The following is a 19,980-nucleotide window of genomic DNA, read 5'->3' as shown; positions in this document are numbered from 1 at the left end:
TTCCTAATTAAATTAATTTTTCGATTATTTTTTAGCATCATTTACACGAAATAAGTGACGATTGTTCTTTCGCAATTCGAGTCGAAGTTTGTTTTATCAGAGAATGTCATACAGTATTTCATTCTGCCTAGTCAACGTTTAAATTATAAATTTTCTCATCTCCTACTCTCAATTTCTAAATTTAATATATTTTTTAACGATAGAATAACAAAGAGTAGATGAAGGCGATTATTACTTTAATTAAAATTGATAAGTTCTAAATGTTTTTTCGGCATTCGACTGTATGCATGTAGAGGTTTCTTCGGTGTACTTTGACATTGTCTAACGTCTCTATTTAGTTCAATATATTGATACATCGGACATTTCCAACGGCTCTAAGAAAGAGATACCGTGTGCCTTTACTCAACTTCTAAATATAATTTTCACCCGAGTTGTTGTAACAAAACAACTTAATTCTACTTTTAAAAAAATTTTTCAACGATCCACACGACTGAAGGCCTTTAGCAGGACTATTTCGACATGTATTTTATTTTATTTGTGGTTAAAAATGACTTTAACCACTGTTATTTAATTATAAACATTGAAAGCGTTTAGTATTTCAATTAGAAATATTTTTTTTCTTCGATTCATCGTCAGAAAAACAGTTGAAACGATTCAGAAACATTAATGGTTCGGTGACTGGACGCCCTCGCAAGATTCTCTGGAAATTTATTTCTTAGAGTTGCTTGGTTAAAGATATTGTTTAGAGAGATTTAAATTATAGTCTAATGTAACCAATACCAAATGCAATTAAAACCGATTTCCGTTTCATTTGGTCTAATATGGTCATGCTTCAGGACATGAAGACATTTCCTAAAAATACTTGTGGTACTAAACCCGCCGCTATCAGATTTTTTTACGGTGCAAGTAACGGATATTTTATTTTTACAAGACAATATACTGCGAACTTATGTAGGGAATACCGCTTAACATGGTCCCCATTCCGATAAAGTATTGATAGAACACGAACACTGTGTTTACAGCCGACCATAACTGATCCTCCGTGATATTTGGCGTGGTAGTGTGATACTTTCTTTAATACAGAAAATGCAGAAATAATAATTGAATATATTCTAATGAGCAGTGTTATTCTTAAGAATTGGAGCACATCTTTTTCCTTTTCTCAAAACGCCACTGACTTCGATCAATGAAAAAAAAAAAAAGAAAATACATTCCACTTACTACCTTAAGATAAAAATAAATTACTATTTTATACCAAATGTCTAATAACATTATATTACTTACCCTTATCACGAAGTGTTTCTTAATATAGAAAAAGCCACCTATTGATATTCCTAATGCAATTTTTCCAAATCTCTTCACGAAATCAATTATCTAATAATACAGAAGTCTCTTATTTATCTCTTGACAAAAATGAGTAGAAGTTGTAAAAGATTTTGAAACAAACCTTGAATTGAAATTCTAGAGACAAATTTGCAGAAGAAATTTTCTGAATAGAAATGAAATTATCATACATCTGGAAATAGAAAAACACCGCACGTGTGAGAGAATTAGATAATATAAAATTAAGTTAATTAAAATATAATTAAACTTAAGCTAAATTAAATTACAATTAATTAAGTAACAAAAATACTACATAATCATCAATTATTTTTATGTATCATTTTGCATTTAAATTATATACTCTAACACACATCACACCTGTATTGTAACGTACAAACACAAAATAACTTATTTAATTGCATTTAAATTAAAATTTATAGTTATTTGGAAATATAACTCAATATTTATATAATACATATATAAATACAGTCGAACTACTGAACAACGGTCACGGACATGAAAATAAAAGTGTTATTTTGTATACATTTCAATTCCAAATGTTCATGAAAAATGGCTGCCGTTTAGATGGTCCGTTATTTCAGGTTCGACTACATTTCACATTATTTGATTCGTGAGATGTAGTTACTATTTATTTAAAAACATGTGTCTAAATCTTTTTATTTTTACAAATATACGAGCCAATGCTGTAAACGATGATAATCTCCAACAAAGATATATAAAGATACTGAGTGAACATACGCCAAGAAAACAGAAGGCAAGTTTTAATGCGATTTTTATAAATAATCCACCATATAATAGGAAACAAATAATATGCAACATATGAGAGTAAAGAAAAGGGAGAAATATTTCCCATTTTTCATTAATATTTACGAAAAATTCCTAAAGTTCAATATATTTTTCGAGTGTTTCTTCTAACTCTTGTCGTAGGGAACGTCTTCGCAACTTTAACTGTGTTCAATGTTTAGACTCAGACAGCTTCGTAAACCTTTTACCTATAATATATAACGTAATTATCCATATTAAATCTAAATAAGAGATTTGACCGATACTGTAAACAATTGTTAATGCATGGAACACGGAACAAATCAATGCCTCTGTATCTGTTCCATTTTATTTCTTTATTTCCATAAAAAGCGAAAAGCTTGTAACTATAGACAAAACAGTAAGTGATACTGAATTTACGAAAACATTTATTTTTGTGTATTTATGTAATTTACCATAAATTTTTAATTCTCCGTAATAAGTACTCTTCACATAATGGAAGGATATTCCATTTCTTTTCAACAAACTATACTGTCCAGCTATGTATGTATTCCATATAAACCCAGCTGATTATCGCTGCGTGTAAGGCATGATCGTTATAAATATTAAGAACTCGTAGTGCATACATATTAAGATTATATATTCTCAGTAGATATAGAACACACACTATCCACAGAAAATTTTATTACAATTTTTATAAATTTTAAACAGAAACGATGGAATTTTCCTTGGTTTTTGATTGCCTTCAATGAATTATAATTCATTGGCAAGGAATAGATATGTCAAATCCAATTATTTTTGCAAAATTAAATAACGGAGACAGAATATATGCAGGACATGGATATTCATAATGCATTTGCACCATTCTTAACGAATTATTCGTTTTTATTAATGATATAAGAGCAATACGTTAGTACGTTTTGCTAAAATATATAGAATTTTACACCACTGGTTCGCTGTAAAATTGTAAAATTGTAAATCATCTGGCTTTGTCACTGAGCTTTTTGTTATAAAATTACGACATTAAAATATTCTAGACATTTTAATGAAACGTTCTAAATGGATGACACTTTCGTGCGTCTGTGACATTACCAAACATGAATTTTGTATGACAGTGAATTTAATGGATATTGGATTTTTCTGTTTAATCAATTAACGTATTAGCTATTAAAGTTTAGTACAATATTGTACAATAAATCTCTATTAGTGGACGTATATTTTAGATAGAGCATATAAATATCAAATATTAGTTACGTTCGTATTACGTTGACTTTTCTGAAATTATTCTTAATATATCTTCCTCTGTTCATTAGGCCATTTGAGGTTTCAGTATTCAAATCAGTTGTAAAGTCATTTTTGTGCAGAAATTATCTATTTTTAAAAGTTTGAATTTTACTTACTTTCGTTAAAAACAAATTTTAATCCCTATTATTGATTGCGTTTTTAACATAACACATATAATATAATGCAATTGGCAACAATATTATTTCTTTACTATTTGCGGCAGCGAAATTTTAGGGTGGGAAGGGTTTTATAAAAAAAAAGAAAAATTATAAATGCTAATAACAAGTAAAATCGTCATTAAGTCTGACCTTACTGGAAATACAAACAACCTCCTTTATCTCCCCATCCCCTCGATCTGTAATCCCAGTAGCAACAAATGTCACTATAGGCTTCAGACCACCCCCACCTGTAACCACCAAAATTTAATAGCATCAATCCCTCTAATAAACAAATCTCTCTGCAAAATTTCAGAAGTGTTCGTCAAAAAGCAAAGGAGTTATTTAGCTTCAAAGAGAATGAACAAAATCGTGCCCCCCCATACACACACACTTTAACATCCATACATGTAGAAATCACCCTCGAATTTTTTAGCATTTCTCAACGTTTCAAGGTATGCTGAGTCCAAAAAAGTAAAAATCTTGGAGGATCATTTTTTTACCGATCGTCACACTTTTCCTCTGTTATATATTACAGCCAGGAAAATAATAAATAGATATACTACTGTGTTTTAGTGTCATTTGCAAAAATTACACGAGGTTATTCGAATATATCTATACTAGAAAAAAATCTGATGGAGAAATCTTTCCGAAATACGATTCATTTTCCCCAACACGTTAGATTCGGATTACGAAATATATTTAAAGGCTTATATATTATTTTTTAATCATTAACATATGCCATACCTCGTTGAGCTAAACCAACTCATAATAATTTTCCATCCATTTCAATATATTTTGTCTTATCGAGATCCAAAACAAAATTAATTGAAATCCTTCAACAGAAATTACTAGACACTTTCTTAAACGCAAAAAAGCTCGGAATTCCTTCATGACTCTTAGAAATTCATATCGTTATATTTATTAAAACAATGGTTTACTTAAATATTCACTTTATCTTGTATGTTATTTTTTGACATTTCATTTGTATAATTATCATGTGTGTGTTTATTATATTTTTATTTTATTTATTCCTTTTCCATTGAAAAGACTTTTGGGACTTACAGTGCAGTTTAACAAAAGTTATATTGAATGAATAAAATGAAACGAATAATATTATGTAACTTTTGTGAAAATATTTTTTACCGTAATAATTATTAATTATATAATGTTTAATGGAACTGAATTCGAGATTGCATTGCAATTGCAAACAAAAAAATTATATATGAATTTATTGATTCATACAAATTATTTTAAAGAAAAATATAATGGACAGAAATATTGAATTAAATTTAGAAAATTTTCAAATATAGTTATTAATGAAAACTCGATAATTACAATCATAAAAGAAAAATTATTATATTTTGAATATAAATATTTTTATATTTTTAAATAGTATTGAAGAAATATATATACAGTTTATAAATTTTTTATAACATTTTTATTGCAGTTATCATTTACGCGTGGTCATAGCAAAGAAACTGCAAATTTTACTTTTCAAAAATATTTTTCAACGACAATTCAATAATTTCTACTTGTTATAGTAGAATTGATTATCATGATGTGTACTTCGTTGCTGACATAAAAATCAAAATAATAAGTAAAATATTCCTATATACTGTACAGTACATTAGAGCCGGCTCATCGAAAAATGATCCCAGTCCTAATCCTTCGATTGACGTATACCATTATACATATACATTTATAAATTAAAAGTAGCTATTATTTTGATCTAGTCGCTAAATAAGATTACAAAAGTAGATCTATCTTCAAAATAACAATTACATTAAAATACTAAATAATTAAAATAAAAAAATATATCCTTATACAATCGATCTCCAATAACGGCCATCTCCTAACAACGGCCACGTTTAAACGGCTTCATTTTTTCGGTAACGTTTCTTTTTGAAATGCATACGAAATAACCTCTAAACAACGGCCATTTTTAAATGTTCCGTCAGTGTTCGTTGTTCAGAGGTTTTATTGTATTTCATAAAGCACGAATTAAATTTAAATCGTTTCCAATGCATTAAGAAATACTTATTGGTCCCTTAAATTAAGGCTGTAGCCTGGGATCACTATCTTCAATGTATCTCTATATACAGTTTTCCCATAGCCAGTCCATCACCAAGTCCAATTTATTTTAAATTTAGAAACCGGCTCTGTTCCTTTTTTTTAATCAAGTGTTATGTAAACATTTTTGGTTAACGTTACCTATGGTTCCAAAATGGCGTCTCGTCTCTGATTCCAGCAAATAGAACAGGGGTCCCCAACCTTTTTGTACCTAAGAGCACATTCTAGAATACCGGCTGGACGACGGGCACCATTTATTTTTTCAAGGTGAATTTATATTTGGACATAGTTAACAGCGCCGGATTAAGCCTCTAGCGGGCCCTAGACAAAATTTAAATTGGGGCCCCATTTAAATAAGTTGCTTCTAAACAAATCTTATATAATGTGACATTAGCATGGGTGACACCCGGTGCGGATATCGTGGTGTCACCCAGGAATATTTCTAGATGGTGCGAGAGATATCGTGATATCGTGGCGGAGATTACTTCTGACACACGGATGGCTGTTGACCTTTTTTTTTTTTTTTTTAGTTAACGACTGCTGAAATTTCTAGGTCACTCCAAGTTACGGGCCCTACACGTTTCCCTACTTTGATTTTACGGTATTCAGAACGGACCGTTTTACTTCATTTCAGGTATGGGAAATTGAATTGGTGCAGATTTGGCGGAGGGGAAAAAGAGATCGGTCGCATTTCGCTTTGTGCTTTCATCTGTGTTTGACGCCATTTCTACTTTTGAATGGTTAATCATTCAAAGTGAAAAAACTTTTACATAGCATTTTATTGAAAACCGAAATATTTTTATTTTTGAGTGACGGGCACACGTAAAACAATTGGCGGGCGCCATGGTGCCCGCGGGCATAGGGTTGGGGACCACTGAAATAGAAGAAAGGAAACAGTGGGGACGCACGTTTTAACCTAACCTAACCTAATAAATTACCATAATTATTACCAACAAAATTAATAGAATAGGTTAGGTTAAGTTAGGTTAGAACGTGCGTCCCAACTTTTTCCTTTTTTCTATTTGCTGGAATCAGAGACGAGCCGCCATTTTGGAACCATAGGTAACATTAACCACATTTTTTAATATAACAATTGATTAAATTCTGTGATCTAAATTAAAAAAGCATCCAAAATTTTTCTTGTTCTTTCAAGTAATCCTCCTGTTGCAATAGTCTCTGAACACAAAGGGTGTTATCAAACGATCCACATTGACCACCATATTCGACTGGAAGAATTCTTGCCTCAACAGCAGAATGTAGAGATTCTAGAGAATGATGAAAAGATATCTGCAAGTAAATAAAATGTAAATAAATAAAATACTGTAAAGTATAATTTCCAAAATATTTATAAATATATTTAGCCTACTCTTTGCTTAAATTTTGTAGGTAAAAAAGGCCAAAATGCCGCAACTACAATATCAACCAATCTAGATGTATTTATGACATGGATTTCTTTATAACGAACCGGAAATGAATCCTGTCGATAAAAATAAAATCGGTTTGATTTATTTAATAAAATTATTTCAAACTAATTAAATATTTATTATTTATTTAAAATTATAGGAATTATCATTTACAACCTTCAAGTATAAAATTATTAAAGTCGATTGTAACGTGCATAACCAAACAGGTTACAATCAGCCTTGATGAAAGAAAATTCGGACTAATTATTATTCAATAATCTAAAATTATAATTATTTACGACATTTGTACATATTCTATAAATAATTAAATATAAAACGTAAAATAAATATTAATTATTATTGCCTTGCCGTCCTTATTCAATTTATTATATATTTGTCAACATGGACATTAATCATTATCAGGACAATTATACTGGTGTTAAGCATTTACACAAGAATGAGGAGATGTTTTCAGAGAAAACAGACTTTCTTCATTAAGCTACCTGGTAGCTTAAAAAAGAAAGTCAGTCCAGTATAATTGTCCTGTTAATGATTAATGTCCATGTTGACAAATATATAGTAAAATAAATATATTTAGTTCGGTTGTAACACCACATTTCCTCGATTCTAAGATACGTCATGAGTTTGAAATCGAATTTTAAGATTTTTTTAGATCAAAAAACTTTAACAAAATTTAAGTAATACTACAACAAGTTAGAAAGAATAATACAGATGACATTAAGCAGAAAATGTCCGACTATTTTATTTCCATGCTCTTCTACTTGAAGGGCATAGAACAATCTTTCATTTTAGTATTGCATCATAATGTTGTCATTTCAAATGTTAAAATAGTTTAAACGATGTTAACAAACCAGCAAACTTATTTACAGTATAGCCGAAAGCGTCTATTATTGGAGTACAATGCATTACGTGGTCTACCTTGATGACTTCTAATTGTTGTTTTCGACTGTCAGATGCCATATGCAAGAAGTCATAAATTTTAAGAAGCATCTTTATTTCAGACAAGAAAAAGTGGGTAAAAAGTGCATTTTAGAATCGAGGAAATACGTTATTTGTGTCAGAAAAACAAGACATTTCATATTAGAATGGTAACCGTGTCAAACATGAGGTTTGACTTAATTGTAGAAAAGGTTAGATATTCATGTTGAGTAAAAAGTATTTATGTGAGACAGTTTGAATGACAGAAATATGTGACACAGTTCCATTTACGGGGAAATTTCTTTTCATTTAACTTTTATCTTGTATTTATTATTAAATATGTAAATCTAATAATTATTTTTACCTACCAGAAATACATTAATTATGGTAAACACCATCCTAGGTGTTAGTTGCAGCATGTGACGAGCCGATAGACCTTTAGCATCTAAAATCAATATAAATCCATTGATTTGAACAATTTCTTCTCTGATGACTTCTTCGAGAAACATATGCGCTATACGTATGATTTCTACTAAAGATACTTTGGAGACATCCCATGCACCTGAAAAAATTACGTACATTTAAGTAAGACTGTATCCGTTAGATAAATATAATTTTATATTACTAACTTGCTCTTCCTATGGCAATATGTCTTCCACGAGAGTCTACTTCCGACGTATACATTAAAAAATTATCCTTTAACGCTTCAAGAGAGGAGGAGGGAGAGAAATTTTTAAATACTTCTGGATATTTTTTCTTAGTAGAATAATAATTTTTGAGCATCTTAAAAGATCTCTCTTGATCAAATTTTCGAGCTCGGAGAAAACGGAGTAAGAATTCATCGTCAGTTCGTGATTTTAATTTCTTATCATCTGTTAAAATAATATACTAATTTTAATTTATTTTAATATACATTTATAAGCACGACACATTAATATTAATACATATATATATTTCCCTCATAAAACGAAATTAAAATATTTTATTTATAAGTGAGCGTAAAAGTATTTCTTTTATTCGAAAGGAAAATATATACCGTTACAGCATAAATTATTTATCGATTTTAAATTTTTTTAAATTCTTGGTTCTACTCTACTTAACCACATCATCGTTAAATGATCAATTTTCTTATCAAAATATTCTAGCAATAAAACTTTTTCAAACTAAACTTTCCTGGAAAATCTGTGAAGTAGATTCGCGCGATCATTTATTTTAATATTTTTTTTCAAAAATTATAAATTAAGATTAATATATTTAATATAGAATTATCTTTAGAAGTAATTCTTTTATAAATTTATTAAATTTATCAAATCAAAGTTTAATCCGTGTATCAGTTGATTTTATAACATACTTTTTTATATATTTAATGATATTTCTAAATATAGATAGAATTCGTGTTATTTTTCCTATAAGGAACTCCTTCAAAAACATTTTTTTCTATTTAAGCACAGTAATTGCACTTATTTGAATTATGCGCTAATCTAGTTTCCAATCTAATCTATATAAAAATATTGATGGAAGATAAAAATTACATATGGTTTTTCACCTATTTAAAGAAAATCCTACATTTTTGTAAGTTATATTTTAAATCTAAACTTAACATTTTATATATTTTTTAAATTCTAATTGATTTTTTTAATGTAGATTTTGGATGGTTTTCAAATAAAAATAAAATTGAAAAAAAATTGCACATTTATTGTTTATTATTTGGAACAAACAATAAAGAAGAAATTAGACTTTCTAAAGTATGTCAAGCAATCAAAAAATTAATTTAAAGAAATTAAATTTAATTTCTATAACTTCTTTATCAATTATAATAATTTTTAAACCATTTCATTTTTCGTTTGAGACTTTAAAAAAACATAAATAGGACTTTTCAGAAGAAAAAAAGCAGTCTATTTATAAATGCTGCTTGAAATCTACACTTGTAAAACTTGATGTTATGACTTATTATATAAATTTTATCTTTCAAAAATAAAAATAACTCTGTCTAATGTTAGAGTAGATTAAAATAAACAGTAAAAATGATATGAACTATACTTTTCTGTCACAATTTTAGAGTAAATGAATAAGAAAAATATATCTTTTCAGAGAAATAATTAATAAGCCTGAAATCTTTATGTAACTTATTTATAGAAACAAGATTATATCTTTACAAAAAGTTAATTAGAAATATCTATCAAATACGTAAAACTAATTAAATACGTAAAAAGTTGCTTTGTAAAAAAGTAAATTGTGTTTTTTTTATTGAAATCAATATTTGAAAAAATTAATTTGTCTTAAGGAAAATCTTAAATACCGGATAACAAGCTTGTTCTTATTAAAAAAAATCTTAATTATAAAAATAACTAAATTATAAATAAATGTTCAAATAGTCAATAGAATATCTAAGTTCGTAAAAATGGTAATTAAAGATATGATCCATCAAATATATTGATTTTTACGCAAATTTAGTTAACTTGTATGGAAATTAACCTTGTATATTTTCTATTTTCACGTTATTAATAATTTAAACTTTTTTTCCTATAGTTGGATATTCATGAATGTAAAAAAAAAAAAAAAAACATTGTATTCTCTCTATAAGGCAAACATAGTTTTTTAAATAGATATAGCAATCTAAATTGGATTTAAGTATTTTTATTAATTCACATTTTATAACTAAATTGACGGTATTTTTAAAGTTCATCTCTTTTTAATAATTTACACTTTAAAACAAATATATTATATCTGATACAAGAGAATATGTATATATTAATATTACAAAAAAAAGTAAAATTTAAATCCACTTTTATTTTATATAAAAAAAAAATTAATCTGCATTTATTAAATTTAACCTTAAAGTAACATTTATTTAAATAGTTTCTCTAAATATAAATGCTATTTGAACAACTTCCTTATTGTTTTTGTATATTTAGAAGGAAAAAACTAGCATATGAATTTTTATTTATATAATATTAATTTATCTATATAAATGGAAAATCAAAGACATGCTTTTACTATTATTTCAATGCAAAAAAAAATTATCATCAATAAACCTATTTTAGACTCGAATTTATAACCAAAAAAAATAAATTTACAACTATTATAGTATATTAAACATTTGTGTGCTTTTAAAATATAGCTTTTTATAATAAATCAAATAATCAATGTTTACAATTTTAAATTTAGAAAAGTATAACTCCTACGGAAAATTGATGATTAGATTATTATTAAAATAACAAATTATTTAATTAATTCATAAAAATATTTATTTTTTTAACTAGAATATAAAATGTAACATTTAAAAATGCTATTTTAAAATTTAAATTTACATTACAAAGCGTATATAAACTTAATAAAAGTTACTTAACTGAGCACTTTTTCTCTTAGTAAATCTATATCTTTTTTAGTCCATGCAGGTTCTTTTAAAAACTGTAATATATTCTCCCTTTTATGCCTGAAATCAATGGCCTCGGGAGGCATTGTAAATGTTAAATCCTTTTGAAGTTCTATCTAATCTATCAAATAATAATAATAATATATTAAATAATTATAACATTCAAGCATTAATTTTTTTATTAATAATTGATAAAACAATTTAAAATATTTTAGATTCCAAATCTTATACTTATTAACAGTTAACATCGAAAATTGATTTTCCATAACAGCATCCAGATAAATATATTCAGTTGAATGAAAATCGACTCGCCTTAAAACCGGTGTGTAATATTAATCAAGTTCTGCACGTGGAATGGTAGTGAAAAAAATAAAAATTTATTACAACATCACCACATAAAGATATATTGAAGAACAGTTTCATAATGAATGTTACAAATCAGAAAATTGCAAACTGACCTTACTGACCAACGTAATAAGATGGCTTTACAGATTACTAATACGCAACATTTGTGATGAAACAGTTCTTCAATGATGTATCTTTGTGTAATAAATTTTTAAAATATTTTTATTACCATTCCACATTTAAAATTTGATTAATATTACACGCCAGCTTCGAGGTATTGTACGTCGATTTGTTTGAAATCGACGTACAGTACCTTAAATAGTGTAATTTATTCGACTTAAAAATTTACGATCAAACATTTGGCATTTATTTATCAATCCTCTGATTTTAATTAAGATGTTCTGCATTGGATTTTTAACGGAATCGAAATCTGCAAAAGAGAATTAATTAATAAGTTAACATTTTGTAAGTTAAATTGTCAATAACTAAATTTGATATTTGAAGTTTTTTGATGTAATTCTTTTCAAATAAAATCAAAAGGAAACAAAAACTAAATAAAATTACAATTTTGTGAATATCATTTTTAGATATTCAATGCTAAGACCTCCAAGGTTCCTGCCTCCTGCTTTGAGAAATTCTGCTTCGATTCAGAACCTCAGGAACTTTTTCATATGTTAACTTATATAAAATTCTGATGCACTCCTCATTTATTCAGCCGCCTTATTGAAAGCCTGGCCAAAACGGTTTACACACTTTGATCAGGCTCATAACGAAGTCTTATTAAAATGGAGCACTTTTAGTACACTAAAGCTGATGACAATTTTAAGAAAAATTTACATATTTTAACTTTATAAAATAAATTACCTATATTAAGTCAAAAAAACATTAATTTAGTGATTAAATAGCTTTAAAAAATTTATTAATTATGTTAATAATTATTCTTAAAATGATTATATTAAAATATAATTATTTGCGTTGTTTTGCAGTGGAACTCAAGCCACTATACAGGGTAAACCAAAAGTACAGTACATGGAATAGGGTTTGTGTTAGGGTTATACTCTAACAGTAGTGTGTATTTGGTTATGGTTATGGTTGAAAAATTACATTAGAAATTCATTTCAATAAATTAAAACACAAATATACTTGTGCAAAAAATGTTTGTTGAAGCGTGAAATGGTGAAATGTAGATTTCAAAGCTGTGTAAATTGTGATGAACAGCAGTTTGAGCACCTGCGTTGATAAAATTGTATTGCATTATATTTATAAATATAATTGTATATGTAATCTCAACATATATATGTATATGTAAACACAATAAATGATGTAATTTACTGTCCACCTACTTTTGGTTCATCCTGTATATTAGCAAAAATAATAAATGATTTTCGTTGCCATATTTCCGAAATTTTTTAAACAAATTTATTAACTACAGTATAATACAATAGTAAAATTCTTTATAATTAAATTAACTTTACTTTTAAAGCATGTATCTAGTAAAATTACACGGAGGTCTGAATTTTTTGGTGTATCTATGTTTTTATTTTGAACAAAATGAAGCCCGAAAGATTTCATATAAATAAAATTCATAAGAAAAATAATATACAAAACTTAGTTATAGATCTGTTAATACAGTAAAACTAAAGCTACCAATGTTATTTCAAATCAATGTTAAAGTAAGTCTTTAACAGATTTTTAATTTATCTTTAATTACTCTGTATAAATATTTGTATTATACCAATGAAAAGTAGTATATTTTTAATAAGTTTAATATACTGCTGTTTATTTCTTATATGGATATAAATTTTTATCCTAATTTTAACAACGACAACAGTTTCCTAAATCATATACACGTACCTGTACATTGTACTGTATGTTATTTCGACGTATTTAAGTTTTTCTTTGCAAAACGTGAAAATTTACTTATAGGGGAGAGAGGAGTTAACTGACTACAATTTTTAATGTTTTTAAATAAATTCCATGATGTGGAAACTTTTATTTTCTTTGTGCTTATATATAGTCTTATATATAGTAAATGAGGGGAAAACCAGTTTAGTTGTATATATATAAAATAAGGTGTGTAAAAAAATATTGTTAATGCATGTCAAGTGACCCAGTTAACCCCCATCTTGAGGTTAAGTAGAAAATCCGGTGGGGTTAACTAGATACATATAAAATGCTGTGTTAAATGACTTCACAAGCAGAAAAATCAAAAGTAAATCCATAGCTTTTAGCAAACGACCACGTTTACCCTGGTAAAGTGGTAGACAAAGCAACTTTAAAACAATGTCAAGCTTGCTTACATTTTCCTCTTTTTCATCTGAAAATTGAAATTTTTGTTACTCTTCAACCATTTGACAGTGAAATCGTCGTCGAAATGTGCAGTCACTATTTTTGCAACAAAATGTCGTGTGTTGTTTTTAGTTTTTCCAAAAATCTTTGTCGGAATAAAGTCATCCACATTATATTCGTTATAGCAGAGATGCTTGTTGCATCATAATTGTGATCATCATCGATGAGATTCAAAGAGGACTCATTTTCATAGAGGAATTCTATTCCATTCATTGACTCTTCACTTGACTTGCATTCTAGAACAAGTCTATCCTGTTTTCTCTTGCACATCAGACTTAGCTTTCTACTTAACACGAGCTTGAGCTTTATCTTCGAGTTGTCACTTCACCAAGGTGTCCGTGAAAACCCAGGAATTAAAAGCATAGGGTTTATAGATCAGTGAAAGACGTTTACAAATATTATGTAGGATTGAATTATAGCAAATTATAGTAAGCTACATCCACAAACCTTCTTTCTGTTCCTTTGGCTTTTTCTGGGTCCAGTTTTCGGAAAGGGGCGAATCTCTTCAGATGTCCTGATGTGCTAGACCGATCTCTCATTGAAGGACTTTCTATTTGTGCTGAGGCAGAAACACAAAATGGGGTTAACTAAACCTATCCACTTATGCCCAACTATTCCTAGCCCATATAACCTCTCTACAACTTTCCTCAAAGAAGCATGTCACAAACATTGGTGCGTTTAACACATATTCAATTATCGGAGCTGAAACAATACACAGCAGAAGTAAGTTTATCACTGACAGCGTCTACGTTTTATTAAGAGGTAATATTCGAAAACAGCATGCCAAGATGTGCTAAAATTTTAAACTTATCTGCGGATTTTCATTATTTACCAATAATATACACTCAGTATGTCTGAGGGTGACCTTATTACAGGTGTAACTTGGCCTTCTAGAAGGAATCAATGACACTGAACAGTGAGGAAAATTTAAATGTGAGAAAACTAATGGAAAACAACGGGCCAGTTAACCTCTATACCCAGTTAACCCCACTCTCCCCTTCAGTATATTAGTCTCAAAAGTTAAGCAATGATCATCAAAACTACGAATTAAAAAACGTTTTTTATTGGTTATTAGAAATTTACAAGTTAAATTTATCACGGCCGATCATAATGAAGCATAAAAGAAAGAATTCCGTAAATATTTAGTAAGTTAAGTAAATTACATAATTAATATTCAAAAATAACATGTAAATAATCAATCATTTTTAACAGGTTTTATGATCACTTCGAACGGCAATACAAACTGGATAACAATTTGTTATGCTATAAGTAAAGGTTTGAATGAAATTTAGAAGAATTAATTGCTATGTCCTCAAAACAGCAGATCTGAGCTCCTCGAAGTTGTAGGAAAATGTATTAAAACCGACAATTTGTTCCCTACAATGTTCTAAACACATTTAATGGAATTTAAGTGAGATGATCTGAGGTCAATCCAAACGGATTATTGTTTCACTTTCGAGATATTTGTGCATTAAGCAAGATGTGTAGGAACTGTTATCATTCTTTTTAACATGGCATTATGTTTTATTGTTTTGAGAAATAGACAAACGTGAATTATAAGGTTTTAATTGCTACATGTTAGTTAACACATGTTAGAATATCTCCTCAACAGGACCGTTTCGAATAATTTCGGCGACCAAAGCAAGCCTAAGAACAAATCCAACGTATTTATATTTCTATAAACATTATAATGCATTTTTAGTATCCCTTCCAATTTGGTACAAGAATTAGTTGCCTTTTCGGCTCATCTATGGCACGGCCCCGCTCCTCAGAAGATTTGGTCATTCTGGAGATGCAGATATCACCTGTCAAACTGTCTTTTTTAAGGTGTTTGTGAGATGGTATCTCCAGACTGTCCCCAAATCAATAGGCTACTCATTGAAAATCGGGTTGAAGATTAAATTAGTGAGGATCCATAGTAGCCTTTGACGTTGAATCAAATTACGTTGTGTTCGACACCAACTCGTGGAAGCTTCTTTGAGAGAATGTCAAAAAAAGGTCATAAATAACTGGTCATTTTGAATAAAACCAAATTCATAAACACCTTCCAAACACTAAAAATCTGGGAGATAACTCTTTCTGTGGATGTGGCAAGTCTAAAGCAACTTGCTATGTTGTATATGTTTGATGATATACTATGTTTAGGAACCGCAAGTTATCATCAATGTGGACTTCGAACGAACAGAAAAACAGGCCGAGTGAAGATTTTTTGGCTTGTTTGATAACACTATCCAACAAAAGTTTTATTTCCGTGGGAATAAAGATGATTTCTTATTAATTCCAATGCTCACATTTCGAAAATCATTAAGAAAACCTCATATCACATTACAGTTCTCAGATATTGAAGCCTTTAACATATCTATGCATTTAACAATGTAAAGTAGGTGATGTAACACCGCCAATGTTAGAAATCACTATCACAAGAAACACTTTTAGTAAAGTGACCTCAAATAAAATAAATCTTCATTTACACTCGACAAATTAAATTTATTTCTAGAAGTTAATAAAAACATAGCAAGATCAGACAGACTACAGTAATTGCTATATCCATATGCTATTTCATATGCATATGTACTGTATATCATTACACAAAAATGTATCTATATGTTTGCATCCTTGAATGATAGAAAAATCTGTAGTGCTTTTTGATATTAGGGAGATTTTTTCTACGGAAATCACCTATTTTAACGCCGAATGTATAAAATAACTGTTTTGCTGGATAGTGTAATGATTCAAAGGCGGCTTACCATGCTACGGTTAGCATTTAATCATCGAACAGGTTTTGTTCTGTCCGGAACCTCCTTATTAGTTTTAATGTCGTTTCTTCACACAAGTGATTACTTCAAGTATTTCCTCAAAGCTCGCCATCTCGGATTTTGTACACGACTTTAAATGAGACCTTACACGTGATATGATTTTCTGCGCTTAACCGGTTTGCATGCAGAACGGTAGTTTATTTAAATTTGCGCTCGGTGTTGGATATTGCATAAGATATGTAGTTTTAGCACATTCCATTTGTTTATCAGAACCGAAAATCAACGAATGCTCGTATATTCTGATACGCTTATTTCTTTCTTTTAGTATAAATATTTCACTCAACTTTCACATTGTTTACTTTGGATAAATAATTTTCAATTTCTCCGACTAAAGCTAAGGTTATCCTTACTCTTTTTTCGCTCGTTCTATTAACAATTTTTAATTTTCAATTAGCTTAATTTAATATTAAACTCATTATAAAAATAATTATAATTCTACGCCAATATCGCACTGTAGGAATTACAAAAATATATTTGTTCCCTATGGATCTAATAATTATTAATTGTTATTTGAATAATAATGATAACTTTCATACCATACATAATTCATAAGTCATAAAATACTAAAAAATTTATTCCTTAGAGCAACGGTTATTAACTTGAATGTAATTGAAAAAAATTATCTGTGAAATGTAATAATGTAAAAATAAGTAAACATGTCCTTTTCTGTAACTGCTCCTCCACAATCATGTTTGTTTGTATGATTAACGTTTGTTTATATAATGGGAACCCTAAAAAGTCAGAAACGAGTTTCTTAACTTTCCCGGTAACATTTGATGCACTATCTGTTATGATATTTTACTATTTAAAAATTTTACATTTTTAACTATTATAAAATGCAAAAAATTTTATTTTTAGAGTAGGGATGGGTTTTATAAAATAATTTTTAATGCTAATAACGAGTAAAATCAGTCCGATACTACTGGAGATACACATGACCCTCATCTTCCACCTTCTCGATCTTTAACCACCAAAATCTAATAGCATCAAGTTCCCTAATAAATGAACTCCCGAGTTATTAAGCTTCAAAGAGGGTGAATAAAATTATTCCCCTCCCACACACACAAACATGCATATATACAGGAAAAAAAAACCCAATTTTTTGAATTTCTCGATGTTTCAAAATCTCCTGAGTTCAAAAATATAAAAATTTGGGAGGAATCATTTTTTGACCGATGACCATACTTTCCCTCTGTTATACTGTTTATAACAGAGCCGGAAAAGTAAAAAGAGACAAGCAAAATCTTTTTATTTCTTCTTGCTGCTTGTCTCTTTTTTACAACTAGAATGGATCAGAAAATAAATAAATAAGCCTATCATTTTTACACTTTTCCGATGTTGCTTTAAGGCCTGCAACCGAATTTTTTGCCTCATTTCAAAAGATAAGACATTAGATAAATTAATTTCAGTCTTATATATACGTATATTAATGTAATAAATATATATAGTTTGTATTAAGAAAACAAGAAAACAATATAGGCTATATATGTTTATTTATCTGATTATAATTACTCTCGATAAAAAGTACTACTACTTTTTCATCAAAAATTCAATATCAATGTTTATATCAACTAGCTTTGTGTATTATATCGTTAAATCGTAAATCGAAGAAGAGTTTCAAAATATTTTTATTAAATACGCCAATAAAGTAGCAAAAAAGTCAGCTTTTTATCCATTAAAAATCAATAAGATAGACATATAAATAATGATTCTATCTACACGATCAATTGTTGCAGAAATCAACTTAAATACTCTATAGATATGTAGTTTAAATGTAGATAATTGTATATCTTTTTACCTCTTATTCATAGCATGGTTTGGAATTTCTAACTAAATAAACTTTCTAAATGATATATTAAAATAGTCGGATTTATTATATTGAGTGTATGCTTATAAAATTAATAAAAAGATTAACATCTGGAAATTGTAAAGTTAATATTTAAAAGATATAATAGATTTTGTAAAAGGCGAGATTAAATTATTGATACGAAATCTTATATCAATATAAAATACTTTTAATTAAATCATTGAATTTATTAGTCTTTTGTAGTACTGTATTATACAATGTAATTATATACGTTATGTTTTTCAGAATTATCCTCTTCACTGTATACAAAAACTTCACTTATATTTATTCAAGCGCTTACATTTTACTAAAATACTTTCTAAACAATATTTTCACATAACTTCCTTTAAATCTAAATTTGATGAAGGAAAGTGGAAACATCGCTAAAACACTTTCTCTAAATTCTTTTAGGTCAGCTATTCCTGACAGAAATTGGGTCAAACACGTTAATAATATCTGTATATCAGGTAGAAACAATAGAATATAACTAATAACTTATAAAAATTATTAAAGTTTTATTTAATATTTAACGTTATTATTTATTTACAGAATGATTAAATATAACTAATAACTTAAATAATTTTAAATTAACTACCGTTGATAAGTCGATAGAAATTTGTATTATACAGATAAAGTATACACGAAATTCTTATAAATAAAGCTTGATTAATTGTAATATTAATTACAGAATATATCGTTTGAATTATTTGTTGTAAATACGAACAGGAAAAAAGCAAACTTTCTTACCTGATGTGTTTCAGAATGAAACCAACTTACTCAATGCAGTACTGTGTATCTGTCACTTCGTAAGGTCCAATCAAAACCGGAGATTGGAAATGACGTAACTGAAGACTTATCCAAAACTAAGCTCGAATTGTCCTATATCATTTAGATATCCGAATTAAAAGGAAGTTGACCCGTTTGTGATAAACAGGAATTACAAGTTAGAATTTAAGTTACTTAGAAAAAAAAAAAACTGTAATAAATATACACACTTTTTTTTCGAGTTTTAATGAGTTTAATTCTTTTTATTATCACAGTATAACAACTTTCCCCAATTTTTGTTATGTAATGAGTCGTCACCGCTCTATATTTTCTTAAATTTGTTTTTATTTACGTTTTAGGAGGAATAAATATATTAATTAATATTTTAATTTTTTTGGTTTTATGTAATTAAATTAATATTAACTGTGTTTGCCTTCGATAACACTAACGTTAGTTTTACTGTCGGTTCAATGACCTCTAAATAACTCGTTATGCGGCTTTCTTATCGATCCTCCGAAGACAT

The 19,980-nt window shown here is 28.2% G+C and overlaps 1 protein-coding gene across 1 annotated transcript; it reads right to left on the bottom strand.

The window, feature by feature from the left end:
• Positions 1 to 6,698: 6,698 nt before the first annotated feature.
• Positions 6,699 to 19,571, bottom strand: LOC136986722 (alpha-tocopherol transfer protein-like). The gene is made up of 6 exons (XM_067284310.1): positions 19,440 to 19,571; positions 11,311 to 11,457; positions 8,590 to 8,832; positions 8,329 to 8,522; positions 6,985 to 7,095; positions 6,699 to 6,905 (listed from the first exon to the last, which is right to left on the bottom strand). Exons 2-6 carry the CDS (start codon positions 11,420 to 11,422, stop codon positions 6,735 to 6,737), a joined length of 831 nt encoding a protein of 276 aa, XP_067140411.1. The 5' UTR covers positions 11,423 to 11,457; positions 19,440 to 19,571; the 3' UTR covers positions 6,699 to 6,734.
• Between the last annotated feature and the right edge of the window lie 409 nt (positions 19,572 to 19,980).

The sequence above is a fragment of the Centruroides vittatus genome, unplaced genomic scaffold (assembly GCF_030686945.1).
Source record: "Centruroides vittatus isolate TY-2023 unplaced genomic scaffold, ASM3068694v2 scaffold_1167, whole genome shotgun sequence".
Taxonomy (NCBI): domain Eukaryota; kingdom Metazoa; phylum Arthropoda; class Arachnida; order Scorpiones; family Buthidae; genus Centruroides; species Centruroides vittatus.
Note: the sequence above shows the minus strand (reverse complement) of the source record. Positions and strands in the feature narration are given on the sequence as shown.